Below are 20,296 nucleotides of genomic sequence, written 5' to 3' on the forward strand. Positions count from 1 at the left end.
TCTCCTGCGACTCCGCTGTGAATTTGGAGTGTGTGGAGTACTCCATGCTGCCGCTGTAACCACAGCCTGTTGCCACCGCTGCACCTGCCTGACTCGCCTGGAGCCGCTGATCGGTGAGAGAGAATACACGAGGTCCGCGGCACCCGCGTGGCGACAAGGCCTCACGGAAGCACTACAGCAGTAGCGACGAGCGACAAAAAGGGATGAGATTGTGTCGCATCGCCCCACCCCCCTCCGCTGACCGCCCAGCCCATAATAATATCTCCCAGCACCAAGTGAAAAACCTCAGATAAAACGGCCTACTGCTGACGGCGCTACCCCCGATCAGAAAGGCCGGCGGCACGCTACGTTGCTCCCTGCCCAAGGCCCGCACCCAGCAGCAATGCAAGTCAAGAAGAGTCAACTGATTTGTAAAACCGCAGCGCCACTAACACAGTAATGGTGTTAGTTACGACAAGGAGGAGGACCTGATCAAGATGCGGTAGACAGCACTACGGGCAAAAGCGCAAACATAGGGCGCGAACTCCCAGCCACCATCACACAGCCCTATTAAATAAGGACGGCGCTAGGTGCTAGAAATAGGCGCCTGCTTCCCCCAACCATTGCCGGCACCGGCCTCTCGCAAACCACTTACAGCAGAAAAGGGCGGTGCTCGTTGGCCTAGGAACGCTCTACTATACACCCCGGGGAGCACAGGCGCCTCCAGCAGCGGGACCAAAGAACTTTGCCGATACAGCGCTGTGTGCACCACCGACCTCGATTTGGGACCGTTCGGCTCGTATCTCCACAATAATCCCTGACACAACAAGGGGTCCATAATCACTCGGACGAGCAACGATGAGCTAAATGAGGATATGAAAGCCATCCTTCAAGAGGTCACACATGGTCTAACCACCATAGCAGATAAGATGGATGCCATGACAATGCGGATGGACGCCATAGTCCACAAACTAGACGGCCACAAAGAGCGCATCAAAGACACCGAGCGCCGCATCTCTGATGCGGAGGACACAACTTCCCAGATCCAGACAAATGTGGCACAAATGGACAAACTTTGGAAACTAATAGCAGCCAAGAACAAGGACCTTGAGGCGCGAAGTAGACGCAACAATATTTGCGTACTTGTTCCGGAAAGCACCAACACGGGGACAATGGAGGACTACATCGGGAAACTATTGCTAGCAACCATCGGTGCAAAATCATTTTCATCCCAATTCATAGTCTAACGCCCGCATCGTTCGCTGGGGCCTCGCCCCCTGCCAGGAAGCACACCTCGACCCATTATCGTACGACTCTTGAGTTATAGAGACCAAGATGTCGCACTTAAAATAGCCCGAGACAAACGTCAGCTGAGCTTCGAAGGTGTCACGTTCACCATATATCCCGACTTCACAGCGACAGTGCAGGAGGAGAGACGTAAGTTCATACCTGCCAAACAAAAACTGTGACAGCCCCAAATAGATTATGTGCTCCTGTACCCAGCACGCCTCAGAATCACACACCAAGGCAAACAGACTTCCTTCACCAAGCCGCAACAAGTGGACGAATACCTGAAACACCTGAAACGCAACAACACAACCGCCGCCTCGCCAGGCACATACTCAAGATCAACATCACCGACCGTAGAGAAAGACCTGCACTGAACACACGGCAACTTCTAAGAACAAGAATGGGAGAACCGCAGAAACACATCGCTTAAAGAACATTGCTAAATGAACTTCTTCGTGCATTCGACATCAGCCACCACAGGCCAGCTAAGTGACATACTGGGTCTTTTTTTATTTAAAAAACACTTGCACCAAGCACCCTCGGCCCTCTTTGAGATCGCCACTACCACCAATTCGGATCTCTAAGGGCAAGGAGTCACTGTGCATGCACCTCGGGGATCCCCCTCATGGGCATTCCCCCATTGAACTTCGCTGCGTAGTAAAAACAGCATGTCTTTACTGTTTTTGGGAGTGGGAGGGAAATGTGATTCCGGCATGATTAGGATGCTTCAGTGGGTGGGGTGGATGGGTGTTTGTTTCTTCAGGAACTCTATACAGACACGACACAGCATGTTGGACAGAAATGTGGTTGTAATCTCACTATTGCATACGCTTTATGGCCATATGGCCAGCTACCGCGTATCACCTGGACCTATGGCTGACTCAGTACCTCATCGTGAGAAATTACAGATCCTTACATTGAATGTCAGAGGGTTGGGGGACCCACGGAAGCGCCGACAGATACTGGCCTATTTAGACCGACACCAGATCCATGTAGCTATGCTACAAGAAACACATATTAACCCCAAACACAGCAATAATTTCGCGCATAAATGGGCCGACCATAGGATATTCTCTTCATACTCTTCGTATGCCAGGGGGACAGCCATACTTATCAAAAAACGTACACATTTCGCCTTAGCGGGCACTTCCTGGGATCAACATGGGCGGTATTGTCTAGCTTGGGGTCGGTTGGGAACAGATTCAGTCACATTAGTATGCTGCTATGGCCCCAACCTCGACACCCCTGACTTCTTCACTTCACTCTGGGGTAAGATTGCTGAGATAGGCTCCACTCATATAATTTAGGGGGGGGGTTTTAATGTAACGTATAACCCTTCCGCTGACTGATCAAACCCGGCCTCTCATTATTAAACAAAATTGCGCTAAGTCATACACGATATAATAGCAGCCAACTACTTACTTGACGCCTGGCGACATATGCACCCCCACAAAATGGAAGGCACACACTTTACTGCTCAGGCCGCATCATGGGCGCATTTAGATTACTGGCTCCTCTCACGGGGACTAGGTCCCGCCATAACCAACGTCACACACCTAGCAAGAACGTATTCCGATCACGCTCCAGTTAAGCTCACATTAGTCTCCCCAGGATATGGCACCCCCCACAGTTGCTAGAGACTGCAACCCTCAGCTTTACTTGATGCTGTCTTTCAAAGTGAATTGGGGGACTAAATCCAAGAATTATTCCAAAGAAACAAGGGTTCAGTGGATAGCATGGAGACCATTTGGGAAGCCTTCAAAGTTACAACCCGACAACAACGCCCAACGAAAATTTCGAGAGAAGCTCTCAGACTACACAGACAGTGCTAATCGTGAGGCAAGATTCAAGGGCAACTACTGGGTGGCTCACCATTACGGGGCAGGCAAACGTCTGGGAAAGCATTGGCAGAAACTATACGGAAGCCACGCTTCTCCAACTATGTCTTGGAATTAGCTGGGCCTAGGGTGGTAATTTATCACGACACCGCTGACATACTTAATGCATTTACCGAGCATTATTCTTTACTGTACACATCTAATAGGAACAGCTATCTAGACCTAGACGAATACCTGGGGGGATGTAGCGCTGGGAAGGCTGGGAGATTCACACAGAGAATTCGTATGCGCCCCTTTTGAACTGGATGAGGTACAATAGGCCCTAATGCGTACGCAATCCGGCAAGGCCGCTGGTATGGATGGTATACCCATAGAATTCTACAAAATGTACATAGATCAAATGGCCCCTATCCTCAGAGAGGTGCATGAAGACTCATTGGAATCTGGCAAACTCCCCCCATCCATGAGGGAGGCGCTCATCACTTCCCTTCTCAGACGGGATAAGTCGCCCATCCACTGCGACTCTTACAGACCGCTGTCCTTCATCAACTGCGACATCGAAATTCTAGCTAAGATCATAGCTAACCGACTTAGCCTATTAATGGAAAAGTTGGTTCTCCCTGATCAATCGGGCTTTGTGCCTGGAAGGGCCGCTTCACATAATCTACGAACCCTCTTTGCAATACTAAATAATGTTGCGCCTGAGTTGCCACTGGCGGCGGTGTTTTTAGATGCCACCAAGGTTAGATTCAGTTGAATGGGATTACATTTTTGGGGGTGATGCAACTAATGGGCTTTCCTCCACTATTTCTTTCCTGGATAAAGCTCCTATATCAGCTACTAAGAGCTAAAGTCCTCATAAACAGTCACCTATCACATGCTTTTCAAATCACCAGAGGCACCAGGCAGGGGTGCCTTCTGTCCCCCCTACTTTTCGCCCTGGCGGTTGAACCACTAACGGCTAAATTGAGACAACACCATCAAAATAAGGCACTCCGCTGTAATCTGCATCAGATCGTCATATTCCTTTATGCGGATGACATCACATTACATATTAGAGACCCGCAACAAAACTTAAACCCGATTCTACGGGAATTCATAGTCATTGGGAGATTGTCTGGAATCCATATCAATTGGGGGAAATCTCATATCTTCCCCCTTACTGCGGCGATCACTCGATTTCCCCTAGATTTTCCGCTGGAATGTTGTGACACGATCTGCGTTATTTAGGGTTTCGCATCTCTAGGGACATGGGGGAGCTGATGCGCCTTAATTATGGCACCACTCTAGACCGCATCAATGGATGTTTCACCCGTTGGATCTCATTACCGCTCTCATTGGCAGGAAGGGCATCTCTGATCAAGATGGTAATACTTCCACAGCTATTGTATCTCTTTCTGAATATCCCATAGCATCCTGGAGGGTATTGTTTTTAAAACACTACGGTCCGAGATGATCCGCCTGGTATGGGGGGGCAAACAGCCGCATTTGCAGTGGAATATACTCACTAGGCCATATTCACAAGGAGGATTTGATATCCCGAATTTGGAGCTGTACTACATAAGCGCACAGGCTCATTATGCCTATTACTGGGTACATCCCCCCCCCCGGTATATGCCGTAAGTGGTGGCAGAGCATTGGCTAGCCGACCCTATACCCATCGACGGCATGCTTTGCGCCACTCCCAGCCCAAAAAAAAAAGCTCCAACCACAATTACATGCACGATAAATGCTTCGAATCGCATTCACATCCTGCTGCAAAGCCCCATACTATATTCGCCATTACTCCCGCTCTCATACCATCCCAACATACAGCTCCTTCAGGAGACTGCGTTCTGAAAACTTAAGGAATGGACCAAAATTGCCTCATGGGGGGGATCTCTACTACAATGGAACATTTCGAATGTCCGAACACATATTTCACAGGCTCCGGCCCTCTCCCTTGGATAACTTCCTATACATACGACTTAGGCAGGGCATCCGCTTCGTCACCCCGGAGTTACCCCAGGAACCCCCCTTTCTTACTCCCTTACAGCTGATGTTACGTGCTACTTCCCCAGGCCATCTGGTCTCCACAATATACCACACAATACATACAAAGCGGGAGGAACCTCCAAGCCCCTCTCACGCGCACTGGGCCTCAGAACTAGGTTACGATTTGTCAGATGACCATTGGGAATATTCCTGCTCACAAACTGAACAAATCTCTGCCAGCAGCAGACTACGCATCACACATTTTAAATTTCTCCACCGCCTGTATTATACACCAGTTAAGATGCACAAATACAAACTAAAAGATTCGGATCGCTGCGATAGGTGCAGAACCCCAGGGGCTGACTTTCTCCACTTGGCCTGGGACTGCCCGGAGGTACATGAATATTGGAGACCAGTCTTTGATGCCAAAGCACTGATGACAACGCCCAATATCGAGCGCTCCCCACTGTTGGCCTTGTTAGGTTATAACAAACTAATCCCTAAACCATACCGCAGATATATTGCTACTGCACCCTTGATGGCTAAACACCGCGTTGCCTGCCGCTGGGGAAGAGGAAGAGCGCCCAAATTTAAGGATTGGCTTAGTGATTTAATTCACTGCCAAGAACAATTATCCACCTATGCAGAGTTACTCCCACGCACCTCACAGCCTAAAGACATATGAGGACCCCTCACAAGCTACCTCTTTGCGCACCCGCGGGATGATCCAGCCAACGTCCCGGTAACATAAAACTACCCCACTGAAGAAACATAGAGTACATATGGGATAGATGTCACGTGTCCTCCTCTACCTCTTCCCCCAACCTAAAATTCTCATACTTATTGCCTATTAGCTGACTTGAGGGAAGAGGCTCCGAGATACTCTAAGGGGTTCAAGAATATGACACAAAAGGCATGCCATAATTAGCATGTTTTGTAACACTTCATTATTGTTTGCTGTGATCACAAATAAATTATGCTGCTGCATTGGAAGGATTTTCAGATGACACTATAGTTGGTGACACCACAAACAATGTCAGAATCCCTTACTAAGTTCATATGATCTTTATAAGTGTTGTGTGGCTTGCCTTTTTGATTTACAAGTCACAGGGACATACGCTCCAAATCAAAATCAAAGAAGCTTAAATGCACACAGTCCCAATACCAATGTGCCTGTACAAGAGCTAGTTACCATCAACTTGCCACCTGCCAGCTGCCCATATGTGGCAGTATTAGTGAATGTTCACCCACTAAAGTCAGGAGCCATGGAAACCACGGAATGTCTGAAAAATAAGGTGGTCCATTGGCTTATCCTCAGACATCTATTTTCCCCAATGACAGCGCAGGAAATCCTGTTTACAAGAAGAGTGGGGTGTATTGGGCCACTGGACAAACATTTGTGTGGTGAAATTAATTTCAGAAGCCCGTGAATAGCCAGTGGTATACATAAAATGATAGGGGTACCAACCATAGACAGACAAGCCACGAGTATACTTCCACTAGGTTTTTTTTACCGTCACCTGAAGGGCTTGCAGCAATGCTCAAGGGGCCTACCAAATCCACAGAGACAGAGGGACATCACAAGCTTGTTCCCACAACATGATCTGGATTTTGCTATGCCCACTAGATATGAGACGCTAAGCAGATTAAATGATAATGACTGAGTTAGCTCTGATCAAGGTCACGCTGGGGACCCCAGGAGTTATCAGAGAGGGATCTCCATAACGTCTTCTATAGCCAGCCAGATAAGCCAGCTATCGCCAAGTGATCGCTCAAACACAACGGAGGCACCCGCTATTGGTGGGCTAGCTGAAGCTGCGGTAGTTGAGGCATCTGGTAAAGACTCTCCTAGAGTTATTATATTCACAAGTGTAACAGATACTGAGCCTGTTGGACACCCCCATATGGAAGGGTTTGAGTTTGTAACCTGGAACGTGAATGGGCTACTAAACAAGGCTGGGAACATTGACTGGGTTAACACTATTTCTAGCTACAACATCATATGCATACAAGAAACCTGGCGTATAAATTCTGTACACATAGAAGGATACTCCTCAGACTTTTAAGCAGCCATTGGGTCACATACAGGGCAAGCAAAAGGGGGACTACAGATTCTCTTCTCTAATAAAATCTCTATAAGGTAAAAAAATCACATCAGTGGGACCCTATGTACAGATATTGTGGCTTAGTAAAAAAGGAGGGAAAGATCTGATAGTTGTACATTTTTATAACAATGTTTTTGATTCCACACGTACCAATGTGGTAACAGCCCTTGACTCTGCCCTTGAAACATTCTTAGCCCCAATGTGTACCGATTATGTACTGCTATGGGCAGGAGACTTAAACATACAGGCATGTGATGTACCTCACAATCAGGCATGTAGCCACATCTAGGTGGACGGTGAGGGAAATGACCATTTCCGTCATAATGAGTATGGAGAAGCCCTAAATTGGATGATCTCAAAATATGATTTCCATCTACTCAGGGGGGCCGTGGACCCAAAGGGGACTTACTGCCAACTTTTACAGGGAGAAATATGTACTCCATCATTGATCATATACTAGTGTCTGCCCCTGCTATCTGCAGGTGTGGCAACCCTAGCGTTGTTCCCTCCATATTTAGTGACCATAACTTACTCATCCTATAGTTTTTCTTCTGGGGTCAAAGGAGTGAAGTATATGACTAACACCCTTATGCAACAACCCAAAATCCAGTCGGTAAAATACCGATTCGGTAATAGCTCCCGGTATTAAGGAAAAAATTCCCAATCCCAATGCATCAACCCAAAAGCAGAAATCGCTATTTAAGGAATCCTTAAATAGCGATTCTTTAAATAGGGATTCCTTAAATACCGATTCCTTAAATAGCGATTGCATTTAAGGAATCCCAAAGTGAGATTCCTTAAATGCAATGCATCAAAGTTAAAAAATTAGCGAATTCGCTAATAGGGGGAGCAAATTACCATGAAGATGAACTGCATGGTAATTTGCAAAAACTTTGAAAAATGCACTTTTGTGCATTTTTCAAAGTTTCATGTTGCGCACACACATGCCCTTAGAGCATGTGTGTGTGCAACATATGTGCACATATCATTTTCAGGGGTGCAACAGGGTGTCCTTTTGACACCCTGGCACCCTTGAAAGTGCTCCCGCTATTAGCGATTCGGTAATACCGAATCGCTAATACAGACTGGCTTTACATTCATTCCTATGGGCCTCCAAGCCCATAGGAATGAATGGGTAGGTATTCCTTATTACCGATTCGGTATTACCGATTCGGTAATAAGGAATATTAAGGAATCGCTATTTGAATAGCGATTCCTACATGCATAGCCTTTTGCTATTCCTTATTAGCGATTCCTTATTTTTCGCTAATAAGGAATCGCAAATGGCATTGTTGATGCATAGGCCCCTTAGTCAATTATATTTACCCTTTTAGGACTAATGGCGTTAGAATCAAGTGGACAGGTGTCGAGCCATGCTTGACTATGCAGCAAATAATAGTGTCTAACCATCAAGAAATAGCCTATTGTCTTCAGGATGAGATCACTCCAAATATAGTGATTGAAAATTTTCACTGTATTACAATATCTATCAAATCACTTTTAACCAGGCAGATAGGTACATCAGGCACTAACAAAAAAGGATGTTTTGATGGTACTTGCACTAAAGCATTACAGGTGTTAAAGTATGCATTGTCTAAATCACCGCAAGATATATCGATTTAAAATCCCTATGAAGCGAGTATAATTAGCCATAGCTGCCAGGAAAAAGAAATTACAGGCTGAAGTGTGGAAAAATCTGGCTATTTCTGTAAAAACTGGGAATAATAAACTTTTCTGGGATACAGTAAATGCACCCTTCTTGAAGAATGATGATATCCCAGAGTTTTGCTCTTTTTTCCCTGCAGATAAATGGGTGACACATTTTACCAGGATCTTTAGCAACAATGGGGAGACCTTGGGGGTGCGGGGGGTTTGACTTGGAACACTGTGAAGGGAGGCCCCCTTCCCTGAACATTACTAATGAAGAAGTTTTCCAGGCCATTCAGGAGAGTGCTGGGGAACGGGCACCAGGCCCTGATGGTGTCCCAGTTAACGTTTTTAAATTACCTAAATCATGGGAACCTATCTTAACTAGAGTGTTCAATTCAGCTGCATCTGATACAATACCTCAGACATGGGGCTAATCCATCATTGTCCCCATATACAAAAAAAGGGGACAAAACAGATCCTAAAAATTACTGCCCCATTTCACTCCTAGATGCTGCCTTGAAAGTTATGAGTAGGATTTTACTAATGAGATTAGAGGAATGGGCGCAAGAGTATTCTATCCTAACCCCTGTGCAGTATAGGTTAAGGAAACGACTTGGGACAATTGAATTAGTTGACCATAATCTACTTTGGCAAACTCTGACCTCCATGGGAGCTCCTAGGGCGATTGTTGGGTTCCTTTTCCATCTGTATGAGAACCTAACTAGCCAAGTCCGCTTTGGACCCCAGGGTGAATGTTCATCTAAATTTAAAGTAGGGCGGGGCTGACGATACCTGTATTGTTATATGTGCACGATGCAGTATTACTAGCACTGACCCCAATAGGCCTCCAGAGACTTATGTATGGTTTCTCAGATTTTATGACACAAAGAAAAATGATAATCAACAGATCAAAAACATTCAACATGATTTGCGGGGCCAAACAGAAACCTTGTAAAACCTTCTTTATTGATACCACCCCAATACACATAGTAAACTCCTTCTGCTATCTTGGTATTTTATTTTCGGGACATGGCACATGGACCAAACATATTTTAAATACCAGAGCTAAAATTAGCAGGGTCAATCAAGGGATTTTTAAATTCTCCTCAAAACTAGGAAAATCGACCAACTAATGAAACGGTAGCCATTTATAAAGCTAAAGGAGTAAGCACAGCCCTCTATGGGGCAGGTCTGTGGGGTTATGCTAATAGCTTAGCCCTGTAAACAGAAGAAACCTGTTTTTTTAAAAAGATTGTTGTATTTACCACCCTCTGTATCAAATACCATTGTACATCACGAGGTTGGACTTCAATTTCTAGCAGATTCCTTAATGGCTCGACCACTGCTATTATGGGCCTCAATTTGGAGACGGGAAGAGACGGTTTTTACCAGGTCAAACATTTTAGATTGTTTAAATTTGAACGATGTGTTAAGAATTCCATGGTTATCCTATATTAATGCCACATTAGGAAATTTTCTTAATTCATCAGTACGGTCGGACTCTACAAAAATATTGTCCTTTACAAAGAAAGAGATCAAAGACTACTTCTTGTAACAAAGGCGGGGCCTTTGAGTAAAATCGGAGCTACATAAACCGACTGTCGCCTTATATAAATCCTTTATTCTAAAGGAGGGAGCTAATAACTATTTGTCACACATGACCTATGTACAGCACCGTTATGTGCTACTAAGATTGAGATGTGGCATTGCCCATTACCTTGTCGCATTTCCTAAAATTAAGTCTCGTCCACCGGATTTGGTACCATATCTGTGTGACAACAAAAGTAAATAAAGCACATTGCACATTTTATTATTCTGTAATTTTTAACGAAATCTTAGATGATTGTATCTTAAACCTTTGTTTGCTGCCCATAATATCAGGTTGCATAAATACGCTATTGAATTTTTGGTGACGTTCGAGGATCCGCTAACATGTTACAATGTCGCCCTGTTCATCCTGAAATCGATCAATGCAAGGAAAAGCATTCTGTTATAATTTAAGAAATTATTTGCTCTTAATTGGTATTGTAAACTCTGTGTTTATTATTTTAGATGTATATTATGGTTTGTACTTTTATGGCTGTTTTTTTCTTTTAATATCCGAATAAAGATTTTGAATGAATGAATGATTTACAGGTCACATGGACAATGGACTCTTAAGTGAGATACAATACTTGTCTGCCTTTACATACTTTTGTGTTTTTTGCACATCACAGGGGCACTCTTTTTCATAGTGTTGAAACCTAATAAGTAGATTAGGGTATCTTTTTTTCTGGTCCTGAAGATTACCATAGACCCGTCTTGGGCTTCCAGGGTATGAAACATGTTGACCGCTAAGTAAGAACCACATGCTCATCACTATTCCCATTTGGTTCACCTGTTTGTTATAACCTCTTAAGTAACTCCCTCATGTGAGCCGTCTTCCCAGCAAAGTTAGGAATTAATTTCGCATAAAATTCGCACATTCCCAAAAACGAAAACACTTGATCTTTAGACACAGGGCAAGGAGCCTCAGATATGGCATCAATCAGACCTTCCCTAGGCACTATGCCCTCACCAGAAATGAAATGACCCAAATATTCTATTGACTCAACTCCAAAAAATCATTTAAGTTTGTTGGCCACAATCCCTTTATTTTCAAGACGTTCCAAAACCTTAGAGACGTTCTCATCATGCTCACCTTTGTCTTTTCCAGACACTAAGATATCATCCTGAAACACCACTGTGTTGGGAACCCCTTCCAACACCTTTTCCATAATTCGCTGAAAAACTGCAGCCGCCGAGGCCAACCCAAAAGGCATTCTCCGAAACTGAAAAGTCCCCACAGGAGACACAAAAGCAGTCAAATGTTTAGAACTATGATCCAATTCAACTTGGTGATAGGCTGAAGCTAAGTCTATCTTTGAGAACCACTTAGCTCCGGCGAACTTGGAAAGAATATCACCTATGCGGGGAAGTGGATGAGAATCCACCCAAATCTCTCTATTAAGACTGCGCAAGTCAATGCATACTCTGAGACTGCCATTTTTTTTTCTCGCGACCACCAATGGACTTAACCAAAGGGACGACTCAATAGGCTCGATTACCCCATTCTCACACATTCTCTTAAGTTCAGCAGATAGGTCATCCCTGATGCTAAAGGGTACGTTCCGCAGTTTATGCTTAACTGGTGAAGCTCCATCCTTCACTTTAATAGTATGTTTGAATCCTGTGATGCGTCCTAAATTGTCACCAAAAATTTTAGGAAATCTTTTAGACCAAAAGATCAAACTCTCATCCACCGGCAAATCAGCGACAATGGAAACCTGCTCCAAAGTACCTGGTTTAAGAGTCATACCAAACAACCCTTGATGGTACCACCCTAGAATGTTCAGTCCCTTTTTTGCCACATAAACTTTCCCCTGAGTACACTATCCTTGAATACTAAAGAGGTTTCAAAGAATCCTCTCAGGTCAATGCGTCTCCCTTCGTAGGAAACTGGACTTCTGTCCGGAGGATTGAGAGGCTTGTCCCCCCAAGTCTCTTCAAACAGTTCCTCTGTTATCATGGTCATTCTGGCCCCTGAATCAACTAACAATTTCAGACACCTTCCATCTACAAAAATATCGACAATGGGGTCAACACAATCTTCATACTCATCCTTCACCACCACAACAAAATCTGTTAAAGAACTAACCACATCGTCAATGGCATCCTGCCTGGATCCCTCTGCATATACCACATTTACACTTCCACGAGACATACACATTTTGGCAAAATGACCTAGTTTTCCACACTTCCGACACGCAGCACTTTTAGCTGGACACACTCGCGCATCAGGAAAATGAGAGGGAAACCCACACTTATTGCACAAATTTCTTGGACAACCACTTTTCTTCCCTAATTTGTTGGAACCAAACTTATTCGGAGGAAATCTACTAATCCTCTGATCATTGTTGACCTTGTACTTGTCAGTCCCGATTTTCTCATTTGAATCTTTAGAGTCTTTATCCTCCTTACATTCTTTTACAATGCCTATAGTATTTTTCTCCGGTTTCAGTTCTTTTGAGGACTTTTCCGACAACTCTATACTTTTCACAATCCCAATGGTTTCCTCTAAAGAAGGATTTTTCAAGGTAAGCAGTTTTTGCTGAACCTTCCTATTGCGGCAATGAACTACAATCTGATCACGAATCAGTTGAGAACAAAAATGCTCAAATTCACACTCAGACGCTAAGATGCGTAATGCAGCTACATAAGAAACAATACTTTCTCCACTTTCTTGTTCCCTAGTAAAAAACTTATGCCTAGATACTACAAGACTACTCTCTACATCAAACTGGATTTCTAACATTCTCACAGCTTGGTCATATTCATTCAAAACTTCTTCTCCCACTACTATAGGGATCGGAGGTAAGTGTTCTAATACAGCTTGTCCTTCAAAGCCTAAATTGTGTTCTAAAATGAACCTTTTCCTTTCAGCACTAAGGGCCTCATGTAGGTAGCCAAATACCTGTCGGTAACGGCCGATTTTCGGTAATTATACCGTTACCGACCAGTATTTTGGCTATTGGTATGTAGGGGGACAATTTTTGGTTTCGGAATTTACCGAATCGGTAAAATTACCGAATCGGTAATAATACCGAATCGGTAATGTTACCGAATCGGTAACTTTTCCGAATCGGTAATTTTACCGATTCGGTAAATTCCGAAACCAAAATCGAGATGTAGGGGGAGTGTGTGGGTGTGTTTAAGAGTCGGTATTTACCACCAACTAATAGTTGGTGGTAAATAATTAATGGTTGTGTATGGGCATTTTGAAGCGCGTAGCAGTGTGCAATGTGGCATACATACATGCCCTTAGGGCATGTATGTGTGCCACATGTGCACACATGGCCGAATCAGGGGTGCAACAGGGTGTCAATGTGACACCCTGCCACCCTTGCATGTTCTCCACCATTACCGAATCGGTATTTACCGATTCGGTAATGAGGCATACCTTCCCCTCAATGGGAAGGTATGCCTCATTACCGAATCGGTAAATACCGATTCGGTAATTACCGAATTGTAACGAATCGGTAAAAAATACCGACTCATTACCTACATACGAGTTACCACTTCTAAAATACCGATTCGGTATCGTTCGGTATTTTAGAAGTGGTAACTGGTATGCTACCTACATGAGGCCCTAAATCTTGACCCCCCTATTGCTCCAAGATATTTCTCAAACGCCCTGTGCCAGATTTTCCATTTTACTGGGGGATCCCCTGGAAGCTGTAAAAAAGGAGTTGGAGCTTGCACATTTTGCATGTTGATTTATGTTAAAGCGGAACTCTGCAAAAAAATGTAACTAATACTGTGGTTCTTAATTATAAACTGCACCCTGTCCTCTAGAGAATAAATGGAAGAAAACGCCGAGAGTAAATATTCCACACTAAGGTAGTGGAAATAGAGTTGTCAAATCCTATCCAATGCAGAATACACTGAATAAACACCTTAAAATCAGCTTTCCTCTTTACTCCAACTGATTCTCCTGCTAACTATCAGCTTAAAATGTCTTTGCACAAGATGATTTATAAGGTCGGTACACTTAAAGTTCCACTTTTCTTCTGGTTGTAAAGAAAGACGCCAGGACAACAATCTGTTGATTACTTCACTCCGCTTCCGTGTGTCCCAACGCGTTTCACAGTCTTTACACGGACATTCACACGGAAATCCCGAAATGCGGTACAGACGCTTATTATGAGCAGTCACAAGATGTTTTCCCTTTTTTTTTTTAAGATTAAAATGATATTGTCAGAGAGTTACCACTAATGTTCCTCACTTGTTGACCTCCGACACCAAGTTGATTAGGAAATGGAGCTCCCTTTCACCTTTGTCCTCCTGCTGCCATAGCCACCATGTAACGCTCTCTTGAATTGAGGAGCGCTTACATTACTTCCTGTATAACGCTCTAGTAGCGTAACGAACGTGCGCACTTACACGCTTCCACTTCCTGGTACGGCGTGCGTGACTGACGTTCTCCTCACGTTACTTGCTTAGGTAGCGTGCACCTCTACTTCTTACACACACACCTTCAGAACACTCCTTTACTTTGCTTGTGACATCACCCCCTTCGCTGAATCCTGCTGTACGTTCGAGTGCGTCATCACTTGTCGGTAGGCAACGACAAGAGCGGATCACACAACGCATGTATATCGTAGCGAAAACCCTCCACTACGGCTGTATTAAAACACTCACGTAAGTCTATACGATGTGTCTTATCCGATCATCACAGCTCTGGTACAGCGCTGTGTCTTATCCGATCATCGCAGCTCTGGTACAGCGCTTTGGTAGATGAAGGTGATTGAAGCAGTTTCTCCCGTGAACTTGCAGATAAGTTTTGAGGTGAACACAGAAACCGCTTGAGATAAGATGGTGTCCAGCTGTGTATACGCTGTTGTCTTCCTTTTCTTTAGGATGAGTTTTGTAGATTCTTACTTGGTAGAGGTGGAACTGAGGTTGTAGCAGCAGAATCAAACCAGGGATACACTCCCTGCACGTGTGGGTGGAGATCAAGACAGTTCTCGTCGCCAAAATTGTAGTAATCACGTTACATATGGTTGATGTAAGATAAGGTATTTATTAACTGTCTCCACAGCCTCCAGGAACCAACTGGTCATCCTGGTGATTCAAAGCACAGCACTCCATTACCATGACACTGACATCATAGTGATCGTGGAGATGAGCATGCACATAGATTATACATGGAGATAGAAAGGAGACTACTACACAAGCCTTGCCCAACAAACATAAGAACCCTTTACAAGAGACACAGACGATGAAACATTTATTTTGCCCAAGGTGGTTTGACAGAATTCACCGAATGGGGAGCAGAGGCTTGAATTTGAACCCGGTTCTCCATGATACATGGGTGTCAGTTGTAGCCATGAGGCCACATAGCCTCCTGTGAAAGCTTGGCTTGTTTTGGGCTTGAGGTTCCATGAGAACCGGAGCTTTCAGTGGCTCGCCCACACGTACTCTGCCTGACATAGGACAGACTCGATCCAAACCATGCTGACCAGACAAGTTACGGACTCTTCTGTGCGCACACCCCCTACCTACTTTGATCTCGGCAGTTCCCTTATTCTAGAGACAAAGCTAACACTTGGCCTGCGAATGAGTCCGACTCAGCCCAACAGGCTTTTCAGACATACCTGCCCGATATGCATCTTTACAGTGCCTCTATTCCAGGGACAGGATAAAAACTACTAAAAACATTTGACAATTGGCTAACTCTTCCCCACCCCAAAGAGCCTTGCCGTGGTGTACCAGTCTGACAAGTAAGTGACTTACCACCCCGCATCCACCTTCACAGTTCTGTCGTCCTGGAGACCAAAGGCGGTTCTAACGCAAAAGTGACCACATCACCTGCCTGTACCGCCTTTTCATAATGGCCATCTTTTCTGTAACCCCTTTTTCCTATAGAATTGGACCACCTTTGCCACACTATTTGCTGGAAGAGTTTTACCCTCTTTTTGTCTTGCTGTTCTGATTGCAGGTCTCCCGCTCACAGCCGGTTTCCAGTGGCACTAACTGTACCCTAGGGAGCAAGCAGCTAGTGCCCGGAAGCACCTATGAATCCAGGGTCCGTGTCCGCCTTCGCAAAGGTTCCAGCATCAGCCATATCTGGAGTGAATGGAGCTCAACGCTCTCGTGGGAAGTGCCAGAAGGTAAACTACACCTCATGCGGTGAACGTAGCCTGTTGCCTCTAGGGTTGGATGGCTAAGTGGGTTGGCACAGGGGTACAGAGTCTGTTGTCTCTAAGGTTCGGTTGCTTAAGGGCTCCCGAGCCTGCCATATTTATAGAAGAATGGCTCAAGGGACTTATACAGGCATACATAGCCTGTCACTTACAGGACGGAATGGCTCAGGGAATTGCCACAGAGATACATATCCTGTCACCTGAAGGATTTCTGGCCCTGGGGGTTGTCACCGGGTTGAGGGACCTATCCCCTTAAGGGATGGATAGTTCTGGGGATTGGTGCAGATAGTACATCCAACCTGCAGACCTAGCACAGGGAAACAGAGCCAGTCATATCCAGGATGCAAGGAGCTTGGTGGTTTTATCGCCCCATTGGAGTTAATAATTAAAAATCTACACCCAATGGGTAGATATGTTTGTAAATAACAGATATACCAACCCTCCCTCAATAGATGGCACTGTATTTCAGAGCCTGCGGCCTCCATGGCTGACTGAACTCAGCGGACTGCGAAAGAGGTAAAGCCTGTCACTGCTGAGGCTGTCTCTTACTCTCTCTCTCTCTCTCCACCAGCGACGGCTGCTGCCCCCAAGAATCTGCAATGCTCCTTCGACGCCACCGACAGGATGAGGTGCACCTGGGAAGTGAGGGCAGAGGTGACCGAGTCTGTCTCATTCATCTTGTACTACCGAGAAAGCTCACAGGCAAGGTAAGAGTCCACCTCTGCGCGACATCCATTGCCCACCCAGGAAGCTCCTAAGTGAGTTAAGATACTGGCATGACATACTCAGACTGCATGTGCTTCATGGAATTCTCTGGGCCTCACAACGCTATAGGGCAAAGCACTAAACTGAGCTTAACGCACAATGTAATTTTTAAGGATTTTTGGGAGAGTGGCATGTTTGGCAGAAGAAAGATATAGATTGCATCAAAATGCTAGTACTATATAAATTGCCCTAGCTTTACAAAGTTAGATCAGAACAATTTGAGTCCATCCTTTTCATTTCCCACATATGTCCAGTTTATCACTTTAAGGACACTTTACAAGTGGGTTGGTATTCCCAATTCGTTGAAAACTCCTGTGGAGCCGTGCTTCAGGACACATGCCCACCTGCTTAAGGCAGGTGGAATATCTGCCCAGAAAAAGGGCCTGGTAAACAGTATAACATGCAGCTAAAAGATTGATGTTACTGCATCCTGCATGTTATTCCTCATTCCAGGCCAGAAACTTGTATTGCCCTACCAATGATGCAGTAAATCTTCCCAGCAACAGTAAAACTGGTTGTGCCATGACAGCACCCTTGTTACTTCGGGGATTCAGCTTTCTTAAACGTCCTAGCTCTCATCACTATCCCTAAGACAATGTGAGGAACTGGTGTAATTCGGCCCCCATCCAGAGAAGTAATGGTGATTCAGTGTTAAAGCAGCACTTTTGACGCAGAAAACACATAGATAAGAAAATGTGTTATTTATCTGTAACTGCAGTTCTTCAGTATTGGTATCTGTCATAGATTCACATGCTTGAATTATTCCCTGTCGTCGAAGCGGGAGTCACACTGTACCATAATAAAGCAGTGTGTTTCACTGTAATAGGCTACAATGGTAATGAACAATCACCTAGATAACCCATCAATGTCCTTTTAAAAAAAGGGCCAAACCTTAACCAATCAGGCGATAGCACCATCTAGAACTCCCAAGAGAGGCTTATTCCCACCAGATTTTCAAGCATATGTGGGAATAAATAATCCCAACCTAAAAGGGGAGCCTCTCAGGGAAGGAGGGTGGGTCGGATGTAAATCTGTGAAGGATACCAATACCGGAGAATTGCAGCTACAGATAAGTAACTCATTTTCTTCCCCAGCACTCGATCTTTCATATATTCACATGCTTGAATCAGTATACCAAGCAGTTTTGTAGTTAAACATTTTTTTAAGATAAGTACCCATTGAGGATTGTGGGTAACAGTTTAACATATAAATACATCAACACGCTATATATGATAAAATATACATGTTGTATATGACAATATACGAGGATAAACATATTAGTGAATGTATGTGTGTGTATATATAGATATACATATATTTCTATACATATATATATATATTTTTATAAAAATACGTACATAAAAGATGTACCTGTAAATAATCATAAATAAGCACATACAGGAACAGAGGCTCACCTTATTGGAACAGATGTAAGACTGTTTGTCCAGTGGCTGCATCACTGCACTGCGCTGATTCTAGGTAGTAGTGCTGTGTGAAAGTATGGGTTCTTTTCCACGTTTCAGCACAGCATATTTTGTCCAGCGGAAGGCCTGCAAACAGGGCAGCCGAAGTGGACACTGCCCTCGTCGAGTGCGCCTTTGCTGCGAGTGGTTTGCCAGCCTTGGAGTGGCAAAACTGTATGGTGGCAGAAATCCACCTTACAAAGGTTGCCTTTGTGACCTTAGTACCCTGTTGAGTTTGCCCATAGGACACTAACGATTGATCAGTTTTCCGAAGGTGGTTAGTACGATGCAAGTATAATTTTAGGCATGTTTTAATGCCAAGCATATGGAGAGATCTTTCTACTGGTGATATCGGATTTGGGAAAAAAGTTCGTAGTATGATAGGTTTGTTAAGATGAAACTGAGATTGAACTTGGGGAATTAATTTTGGATTTGTTCTGAGTAGGACAGTCATCAGTGAAACGTAAGAAGGGATCCTGTGTTGGAAAATGCTGTATTTCGCTTACTCTTTTAGCTGAAGTGAGTGCTAATAGCAAAGCTACCTTCAATGTGAGAAACTAGAGATCTGCTATGTGAATGGGTTCAAATGGAAGTTTCATAGGCTGAGAGACGACTATATTGAGATGCCTTTCTGGAGGAGGAGCTTAGACTGGAGGGAAAGCTCTGAACAACCCCTTCATGAATTTTTTGATGATTCTTGTGGAGCACAGAGCTAGAGATTGGGAAGAGTGTCTATATCTTGCTATCGCAGCAAGATGCACCTTGATGGAGGCATGCACCACACCTGATGGAGCAAGTGAAAGGAAATAAGGTAGAATCTGCCCAGGTGATGCCTTTATAGGATGCAGGTTGGATTGCTGCCACCATAGACAGAACCATTTCCATTTTAAATTGTAAGTTTTGATGGTGGCTTCTGCTCTTGCTTTTGCTAGAATGTCCCTTCAGTCCTGAGGGATATTCAAATCTCGGAATTCAGAAGCAATGCATTTAAGTGGAGAGAGGCGGGGTCTGGATGCAGAACTTGGCCCAGGATCATTGCCAAAAGAGCTGGCGTTGTCCGTAGGCAAATGGGGTTGGACTCCGACAGCAGGAGAAGCTCCGTTAACCAGTGTTGTCTGGGCCACTTGGGAGCAATCAGGATGAGGCAACAGCGTTCCACTTTCATTTTGTTGAAAACCATCAGTATTAGAGGGGAGGAGGGGAAAGCGTATGCATAGATCCCGAACCATCTGATCAAAAAGGCATTCTCTCACAACCCTGGGAGCGGGTACTGACTGGTGTAGAGTTGGGATTTGGCGTTCTCGGTCGCAAAGGGATCCTGTGCGGGATGTCCCCATAGCGAGAATATTTTGTTCAGCTACGACTGACTCAGTTCCCACTCATGAAATCTATGCTTGGCTCTGCTGAGTGTGTCCGCCAAGGTGTTGTTTGTGCTGGATAAAAGCTCGGCTCTCAGGGAGATGTTGTGAGTTTTGAGCCAGCTCCAGAACAGTTGGGCTTCCTGGGAG

The 20,296-nt window shown here is 44.7% G+C and overlaps 1 protein-coding gene across 2 annotated transcripts in view; it reads left to right on the top strand.

Annotated features, from left to right (window-relative positions):
• Positions 1-20,296, top strand: part of CSF2RB (colony stimulating factor 2 receptor subunit beta) — a 193,239-nt gene that overhangs the window by 94,823 nt on the left and 78,120 nt on the right. For both annotated transcript variants that reach the window (XM_085601333.1, XM_085601332.1), the window contains exons 6-7: positions 16,356-16,527; positions 17,132-17,267. In XM_085601333.1, the coding sequence (XP_085457459.1) occupies positions 16,356-16,527; positions 17,132-17,267 (308 nt within the window). The remainder of the gene's footprint in view (positions 1-16,355; positions 16,528-17,131; positions 17,268-20,296) is intronic.

This window comes from Triturus cristatus, chromosome 4_2, assembly GCF_964204655.1.
Source record: "Triturus cristatus chromosome 4_2, aTriCri1.1, whole genome shotgun sequence".
In the NCBI taxonomy this organism is placed as follows: domain Eukaryota; kingdom Metazoa; phylum Chordata; class Amphibia; order Caudata; family Salamandridae; genus Triturus; species Triturus cristatus.